The sequence below is a fragment of the Orycteropus afer genome, unplaced genomic scaffold, assembly GCF_000298275.1.
Source record: "Orycteropus afer afer isolate SDZICR_OR568_19922 unplaced genomic scaffold, OryAfe1.0 scaffold00460, whole genome shotgun sequence".
Lineage (NCBI taxonomy): Eukaryota > Metazoa > Chordata > Mammalia > Tubulidentata > Orycteropodidae > Orycteropus > Orycteropus afer.
The window spans coordinates 1,723,414-1,732,787 of record NW_006922047.1 but is presented as its reverse complement, the minus strand read 5'-3'; the positions used below and the strand labels follow the sequence as shown (position 1 = coordinate 1,732,787).

Genomic DNA, 9,374 nt, shown 5'->3' with positions numbered 1-9,374 from the left:
GGGGGGGGGCGCGCGCGCGCGCGAGCGCGTTAGAGCCTTGCCTCAGGGGAGGCAGGGAAATGCACCTCTGGTTCTGAGCAGGGAGAGTGCACAGAAGAGAGCTGGAGAAGGAGGTGGCATTGCTCCAGCCTCTGCCGGGCCTGGGGTTGGGCTCCTACCCTACCCACCACAAGCAAGTCCCGTCTGTGCCTCAGTTTCCCCTCTAGACCACGCATGCACTCACTCGGTGTGGCAGGAGTGAGGAAGTCAATGCAGCCTAGTGCCTAGCATACAGTCAGTGTCCTACAAATGGAGGCTGTTGAGGGAAGCGTCAGAAGCCGTATGGGGGCAGAGCTGTAGCTCTTCTGTGTGAGGCTGGATAGGCCACTGGCCCTCCTCCAGCCTGTTTCCCTATCTGTCAAACAAGGACATCTGGGAGGGTTTTTGTGCGGTGCCTGCATGCCAACCACCCCTGTCTAGGGGTTGTGCCCAATTAATGGCTGCTGTTATCTGATCTTTGGCCCAGTGCCTGAGGCATCTCACTGCTAAACAGAAGGTTGGCGGTTCAAACCCACCAGCTACTCTGAGGAAGGAAGAAGGGGCAATCTACTTCCATGAAGATTCACCACTTCAGAAACTCAGTGGGGGTCGCTCTGGGTCAGAATCAACTTGATGGTGGTGAGGTTTTTTTTTTTTTTTTTAAATCTGATCTTGGACCTCAAATGGGGCTTGATCGCCAAAGGGCTAATATTTTAGGCGTTTCTGGGCCTTTTCTTTCATAGCTTGGTGTCCAAAAGGAAAAGTCTGCTAGGTGAGGGCTGGCTGGAGAGGGCATTGCTGGAGAACCCCCAGCATCCCTGCAGAGCTGTGCCATGGCCACATCCTGCCAGTCTCTTCCTCCCAGGAGAGACCCCTGCAGTCCCCTACCTCCCTGGCCACCTGGAGCCACCTCCAGGAACTGCGTGCCCTTAAGGAGTGTCCTAAGATCGAGGCTTCCCCTCCTGTGCCCAGGGGTGCCCAGGGTTGTTCGCTTGCCACCCAGTTGGCAGGCCCCCGGAGAGCGGCTGAGGTGGCACTTACAGGCAGACTCAGGGAGTGGCTTTTTACCAGCCAGTGTGGATGTGTCTCAGCCTTCAGACAACTGACTCGTGCAACCCTGCCCAACGTCGTCCCCAACTGTGTTCTCCAACACCCTTCCCACTGCACCTATAATCTTTTTTTGGGTGACAGATGGAGCAGGAAGGGGCCTGCTTGGTGAGACTCACGTTGTTCCGTGGCGCGTTGGGCTGCACGGGGTCCTCGGCGGCCAGAGCGATGCTGCTCATGGCGATGACCATGAGGATGCACATCTCAAAGTAGCGCAGGTTCAGGATGTAATGGCACAGGCGGCGAAGGCTGTTGGGGTCAGGCAGAGGTCCACTCAGGCCACAGGCTCTCAAACTCTCTCCTTGTATAAATGCCACATAATACCCACTACCACCTGAGATCCCCAAGCTCCAAGGCTCGGCTCTCAACAGCTCATCAGGCTCCTATAGCTGGGGGCCTCTTGAGATCCTGAAACTCCAAGAATTCAGAGGAACCTCAGCTAAGGAAGACATTCAGAGCCCTGTTCATAAGCACCTACCAGTCCTAAACCATCTCCATGCAACATCTCAAGTCCTAGGTTGGGATGAAGAAATACTATCCTAGGCTTTGCAGGATATAAAAAGTTTTTATTTATTTTTTTATATATAAAGTGTCCTGTGGTCACTGCAAAACTCTAGGTTAAGTAGATTTTTTTTTTTTTTTTTTTAAATCAGCTGTGTGACCTTGGGCAAGTTACTTAGTCCCTGTCTACCTCAGTGCTCTCATCTGTGAAAGGAGGTTAACAGTAAAGCTTACCTCATGGGGATGTGAGGATTAAAAGACTTAATTTATGTCTGGCATGATGCAGGGGCTCAAAAAAGTTAGTTACCGAAATGATGAACTGCAGGCCTTATCAGAGCCTTTAATGTGCTAATGGAATGAAACTTAAGTACTTAAGCTCCAAAGTGAAATTAGTAACAATAAACACATCATATAGTTTGCATAAAGATTAAAATAGGAGTGGCAGTAGGGCCAAGTGGTTAAGAACAGGAAGGCTGGAGGCAGACTGCCTGGACTCAAGCGCCAGCTCTCCCACTGCCTTTCTGTGTGATGTTGGACAGGTGATTTCATCTCCTGGGCCTCACTCAGTTCCTTCATCTGTCCAATGGGGGTAAGGAGAATCCCAAGTCTGTAGGATTACATGGGGATTTTTTTTTTTCTAACCTATAAAGCACTCAGCATAGTGGCTGAAACACAGATAAGTGTTTCTCTAATAAAATAAGTCAACTAACTAAAAAAGTAAATGGACAGGCCACTTCTCCAAGAGGAGGGTTACAGGAAGCAGCTTACCTCTGGATTGTTTGATGTGATTTTTCTTTGCTGAGAAGCATTGTGAGGGAAGGGGGCTTTAAGAAATACCATTTATAAAAAAAACAAACTCACTGCCGTGGAGTCATTTCTGACTCATAGTCACCCCTCCTTGGGTTTCCAAGGTGGAAAGTAGATTGCCCAGTCTTCCTTCTGAGGAGTGGCTGGTGGGTTCGAATCACCAGCCTTCCGGTTAGCAGTTAAATGCCTTAGGCACTATGCCACCAGAGTTCCTTTGTAAAAATCAAAGCCTCAAACAACCTCTGAGGTGCTGTGATACACAAGTTATAAATTCTCTAAATACTCTCTCCTGCTCAAGGTAGCCCACAAGAGGAGACCTACAGAACTCTGACTGAAATGTAAAGCCCTGAGAGTCACAGGGGCAGGGCCCCAGGGCCCAGGGCCACCATGTTCAGTTGCGCTGGCCGTACGCTGCAGGAGGCCGCCATTTCTGAAGGGTGTTCTCCTGTTTAGACAGCACAGACTGGGATATTTGTGACAATGATTCTTGCTGATGGCAGGAAGAGGTCTTTTCCAACAAAATCAGCACATGATAATTTTCCATCTGATGAGACTTGAGAAAGAGGAATCTTTGTCTAATTCTCTCAAAAGTCTCCTATGAACCAATGGTGGTCTTGTCGGCAATACCTCCTCATTGCCCTCTGCCTGGCCCGCCTGTTGGCCTGACTCCCCTACCCCAGGAGGTATCCTGGGCCCCTGCCCGTGCCATGGCCCATACTCACGGGTTGGTTGTGGACAGGATAAACATGGAGCTGTAGGGGGGCATGGGCTTGGGGCCGTCTTCCCCGGGATCATCATCTTCCTCCTCCTTCTTTTCTTCCTCCTTTTTTGGCAGTGGGTCTGGGTTGGCGTTTTTGTTCACTGTTGGGACAAGAACCGACACAGGGCTTCCTCCACGATTTCCCATAAGCCTCTGGGCTCCTCTCTGCTCCCCAGAGCAGCAGTAACCAGCTGATACTTACAAGTGCCTACTGTGTGCCAGGCATCCTATTATGTCATTTGATCCTCCCATGAGCCTATGAGGTTGGTACTTTTATTATTTCCATGTTCCAGATGAGGAAACTGAGGCCCAGAGAGGTTAAGTGAATTTCTCAAGGTCTCACAGCCAGAAGTAGTAGAGCTGGGATTTGATCTAGGGCAGCATGACCCCAGAGTGCCCACTCTCAGTCACTCGCAGCCTTGAGCCTGACAGGACTCTCATGGGTATTAACACAGACCTGCCTCTATCCCATATGGCTCTGAACTGTCACTCGGAGGCAGGCAGTGTGAGTCTCAATAGTCCCACTTTCCAGATGGGAATACTGAGCTCCCTCACAGTCAAACTGCAGGGTTTCCCCCATGAGTTGCCTCTTTCCTGACTGCGGCAAGGAACCACCACCCTCCTGAACTGTGTGTCCACGGGCAGGCAGGCTCTCCTTTCTAAGCCTCAGTGACATCTTCTGTAAAATGGGCACAATAGTAAGATCTACCTTGCAGGACTGTGGTGAGGACTTACTGAGCAAATCCATGGAAATCTCTTGCATAGAACTGACATTAGAGGCATTACGTTACTGCTAACATACTAGGAAATAATATGCTCCATGGGTTGTTTTCAAATTCCTCATGGTTTCTTTGATTCAGCTCTCATGGGGGCAAAAACTGCCAGTCTTTCATAAGCCTGGACCTGTGTGGGGCAATACAGTGGCTTTAAGTCACGGTGGCTACCAGGCACCATACACACAGCGAGTCTGAACTGAGACATGCTGTGAGTCTAAAAGACACGCCAGACCTCAAAGTCTGAGTGTAAATAAAAAGAATGTAACACATCTCACTGACAATTTAAAAAATGGTGATTCCAAGCAGAAGTGATAACATTTTAAATGCGAATAACATTCTGAGTTACATAAATTGTATTATTAAAATTTATTTTAAATAAATAAATAAATATGTATGTTGTTGTTATGTGCTGTGGAATCGGACCTGACTCCTAGAGACCCCTCCTTGGGTTTCCAAGGCAGTGTCACTACGGAAGTAGGATGTCCAACCTTCCTTACGAGATAAATAGTGTGTGTGTGTGTGTATATATATATATATGTGTGTGTGTGTGTGTATATATATATATACACATAGCTCTGGTAGCATAGTGCCTAAGGCACTTGACTGCTAACCAGAAGGCTGGCAGTTCAAACTCACCAGCCACTCCCTGGAAGGAAGGTTGGGCAACCCTACTTCTGTAGTGATATTGCCTCGGAAACCCAAGGAGGGGTCGCTATGAGTCGGGGCTGACTCGATGGCATATAACAACAACAATATATATATATATATATATATAATGCCATTCTACTTTCTATAATGAAATATTTAAGTAGAAATAGAGACTAGTACAAGGAACCTCCATATGCCCATAACCTAACGTTAAACACCGTCAACTAATGGCTCTAATCATTTTAATTCACCGCTTCCTTTTGCTTTCTCTGTGTGGCTACAGACCACAAACCCAGCTGCTGTCCAGTCTCTTCCGGCCCTTGGCGACTCCATGTGTATGAGGGCAGACTGCGCTCCGTGGGCTTCTAATGGCTGTGACCTCCTGGAAGCAGACTGACTGCCAGGCCTTTCTGCTCACGTGCCTCTGGGTGTTCTCGAACCTCCAACCTTTTGGTTCGCAGCCGAGTGCTTATTATGTGGCTACTAGAAGGTTTACAATTCCACGTGTCCTGTGTTACATTTCTTTTGGATGGCACTAGCCTAGAGTGTCACCTGACTCCCAAATTTGCCATCCAAGCAATTCAATTCTCCAGCACAGGGGCTTCCTGGCTCCTCATAGGAATGTGGCTGCAAGAAACGTCTCTAACCCTTATGAGTGTGGTGTGTGCCAAGCACCGCACGTGTGTTATATCATCGAAACCCCCCGCAGCCCTGTGGGGTGGGAACTACGTTTATTCCCATTTTATAGGAGAGAAGATAGAGGCCACAGAGGTAGGGTCAACCGACTCCAGGGCCACACAGCAGCATCTCGGGGTTGGAGCCCAGGCAGTCTGGCTCCAGAGATGCAGGGTCCCTGCCTGCCTGGCGATGTGCAAGGATGGGGGTGTCTCACCTTGGACGACAGTGTGGTTGAGGGGGGCCGGGCAGGCGGGGGGGATGTCCACTGCGGTGTGGTCGGGCTTCCTGGCAGTCTTAGCTGAGTTGGTCTGGGTGCTGCTGGGGTTGGTGACGATAAGGCTGTTCTCGGGGGTTTTGGGGGGGCCGGGGTTGGATGGGTTCCCCGGGTTATTGGGCGTCCAGCGGCTGGCGGTGTTCTGGGGGTTGGTGGTCGTGGTAGGCGGAGCCGGCGTGAGCCCGGGGTCAGTGCTGTTGCCCATCTTGCCTGGGCTCTGGGGTAGGCCGGTGCGGCCCAGGCCGTCATGGGGATTGGCGGGCTCCGCGGTGACCAGCTTGTTGTTCTTCATGTTGTCGATGTCCTCGGCCAGTGGCGGGTCTTGGCGGCCCAGGTCCTGCTGGATCGGCCGGGTGGTCGACAGGTTGGGGCCTGACACGGGGACCCCAGAGCCCTGGGTCTCTCTGAGGAAGGCAGACCAGCGAAAAAGATCCGACAACTGAGTTAGGTGACAGTGTGAACACTTCTGGGTCCTGCCTAAGAGACCATCCCTCATTCAAGGGTCCCACCTGAGGGGCCGGCTCCCAGGCGCTGCAGGCCCGGCATTGAGGGGGGCCCAGCAATTCTTGTTTAGAGATAAAGACCTTTAACGGCCAATTCACAAGTTCCACTAACCCCTTATTATGTTATTTCTCTCAGGACCCCAAGGGTTTACCAACGTGTAAGTGACATAAATCCAGTGTGAGCCTGTAACTTCCTGTGCTCCCAGATTCCAACTTGGGGCTTTTCCTTCCAAGAAGCATATTTTCTGGGGACAAGGCCACTCTCTCAGGGAAAAAAGGGGGCAAATCAGAAGGGAAAGAACTTTCTGCCAGAGGCCGTGCCCCTCCGGCCCAAAGCTTCCTTTCTGCCTCTGTGCTCCCCCGTGGGCTCCCAGCCAGGACTGGGGCGTACAGTGCTTTTAGGGGAGGTGCACACCCAGGCAGGGACACCATCTCTTTAGGGGTGAAACTGCATCCTGGCTTTAAAAGGCTATTACAGGGATGGCCCCCTCAACATTCTAGTTAGGGGAGACCCACAATGTAGATACGTAAACAAAAACCAAATTAATTGCCTTCGAGTCAATCCGACTCATAGCGACCCCTCCTTTCTGAGGCCGTATCTCTATGGAAGTAGATTGCCCAACCTTCCTTCCAAGGAGTGGGTGGTGGGTTTGAACCGCCAGCCTTCTGGTTAGCCGTCAAATGCCTTAGGCACGTACTATGCCACCAGAGCTCCCATGTACATAAACATAATCCAAATGATAATGATGGAAATAATAACAGCAAACACTTCAAACACAAGGTTCCGGGTGGTATCCTAAGCACGTGATTCTTTAATCCTCAGCTATAAGAGGTACAATTACTCGCACCATTTTACAGAGGGAAAAGCAAAGCTCAGAGAGGTTAAGTCTCTTGCCCAAGGCCACACAGGTGGTAAGATGGTTTCTTACAGGGCTGAAAATGAGCAGGAGGGATGAGATGGGCACTTTGCTACTGGGGCGGGGGGGACTTTTGTGTGTGTGTGTGAGGCACAGAGAAAGGAGAGCGCAGAATGAGAGGGGATCAGGGAAAAGCCTGGGGAACAGGCAGAGCAAAGGCCCCGGGGTGGGTGTGTTATATCATCTAAACCCCCTGCAGCCCTGTGGGGTAGGAACTACGTTTATTCCCATTTTATAGGGGAGAAAACGGAGGCCAGAGAGGTAGGGTCAGCCCACCCCAGGGCCACACAGCAGCATCTCGGGGCTCCAGAGATGCGAGGTCCCTGCCATCCTGGTGACGTGCAAGAGGGAGAGTGTGAGGGGCAACGAGGAGCCAGTGCGGCGGGGGGTGGAGAGTGGGGGCAGGAGTTTGGTCCCCCAGTCACTGGAATTATTAGTGCCGCACGCACAGGGATGAGAGGCAAGACTCTGAGGTGCCCGGTGAATTTGGAGGAGGGGAGAGAGTGTCCGGGGCATCTCACTGACCTCTTCCACCTCAACCAACACCCCTGCAATGTCAGCTCCAGGAGGCGAAGAGTATAGTTTTGTCTGTGTCATTCAGGGCTGTGGTTTCAGTGTTCAGAACAAGCCTGGGCACACAATTGTTATCAAAGGAGAAATGTATGCCCCCGTTTTGCAGTGAGGGCACCGTGGTCCCCAGGAGAGGTCTTACCTGCCCCACTCCCCCAGCCCTGGGCACTGTGGTCCCTGCTTCCTTCCATCTGCAGACTTGCCCACAGCTTGCCAGAGGAGTTGGGGCCAGGTGAAGGTGGCTGGGGTCTGGAGCCTGTGGGAGTCTGTCCTTGGCCGGCCTGGCTGTGCCCAACCTGCCAAGTTGGCTTTGCCCACTGTGCAGGCTCCGCGATGGGCTGTTTCCCAGCCGGCTCTCGGAGGACTTGGCCCAGGTTTGCTCTGTTTGCTTTCAGACATCCTTTCTGGGACCTTAAACCTCAGATAAAGGGTCCATCTTCCTCCAATCCCCAGGCCCTGGCAAAGTCTGTTTTCCCCAAACACCAGGACATCTGTTGTCTGTCATTTCAATGACTCCTCTGTCTTGTGAGCTCTGTAGTCCAAACATGTCCCTTGATAGGGAATTAGCTCTTCTTAAAGGAAACCCTCAATTCTCTCCCCCATGTCCCCCACTTCTTGTAATGTTGTGTGCTGTCGAGTTGATTCTGACTTGTAACAACCCCATTAAGACAGAATACAATTGCCCTGTAAGATTTCCTAGGCTGCCATCTGTACGGGAGCAGACTGCCCAGTCTTCTTGCCTGCAGGGCTGCTGGTGAAATTGAGGTAGCATAGTGGCTAAGACACTTGACTGCTAACCAGAAGGCTGGCGGTTCAAACCCACCAGCCACTCCTCGGAAGGAAGGTTGGGCAATCTACTTCCGTAGTGATACTGCCTCGGAAACCCAAGGAGGGGTTGCTATGAGTCGGGTCCGACTCGACGGCACATAACAACAACAACAACAACAACTTTCAGTTAACAGCCCAGCGCTTAACCACCACGCTACCAGAGCTCCTTTTCTCCTTGTAATAAATAGCTCACACTTATCATGTATCCTGCTTTACACACGAGTTCACTTCTCAAATAACCCTAAGAGGTGGGTAGTCTCGTTACTCCCCTTTTACAGAGAGGAAGGGCCTCGCCCAATGCTGGTGCCCTGACTGCAAACCCCCACCTGAGGCTGCCTCTCTCTCCGAGCAGCTCGAGATCTTCCAGGACGCTTGGCATCCAGCTGGTGGGGGCTGGGAACCTGGACACTCACTGTCACAGCCAGCTGGGTGAGGCACGCCCTGTCCTAGTGCAGCAACCTTCTTAGGGTGGGCTCATCACTGCTCCCATGTTACAGATGAGGACGCTAAGGTCCCGAAAAATCAGTCACTTGCTCATGGCCATGGTCAAAAATTGTTCGTCAGGTTGTAGCCTTCTCACACTTAACTCAAGAAACCAGAAATGAGAAACTAATAGAAGAGGACGCCCAGGCTGTGGATGTGCCTTCAATACGTAGGAAGTTAGATGCAACTGTGGGAACCACAGTCCCTGGCCAGCACAGCCTGCTTCCCTGGGCCCGATCCAGCACCCACAGCACCCACCTGATGCTTAAAAACACAGAAACTCCCCTAGTCACCCTTCAGGTCTGGAATTGGATTCACTCCCATGGCTAAGTCTCAATCAACCATGGGAGCTCAGAAGGGCAGTGTCTGCACAAGGAAAAAGACAGGAGACAGGAATGCACAGAAGGACCGAGGCAAAGGGTGACCACAGGGAGAAAATGGGAGGTGAGATGTTACACCGTGGGGACTGGTCATGTCACCAAACAAAATGTGTATGAACTGTTA

The 9,374-nt window shown here is 51.4% G+C and overlaps 1 protein-coding gene across 1 annotated transcript in view; it reads right to left on the bottom strand.

Annotated features, from left to right (window-relative positions):
- Nucleotides 1-9,374, bottom strand: part of CACNA1A (calcium voltage-gated channel subunit alpha1 A) — a 285,317-nt gene that overhangs the window by 76,801 nt on the left and 199,142 nt on the right. The window contains exons 20-22 of the mRNA XM_007954375.1: nucleotides 5,510-5,973; nucleotides 3,156-3,294; nucleotides 1,245-1,374 (exon numbers count right to left, since the gene is read on the bottom strand). Of these exons, the coding sequence (XP_007952566.1) occupies nucleotides 1,245-1,374; nucleotides 3,156-3,294; nucleotides 5,510-5,973 (733 nt within the window). The remainder of the gene's footprint in view (nucleotides 1-1,244; nucleotides 1,375-3,155; nucleotides 3,295-5,509; nucleotides 5,974-9,374) is intronic.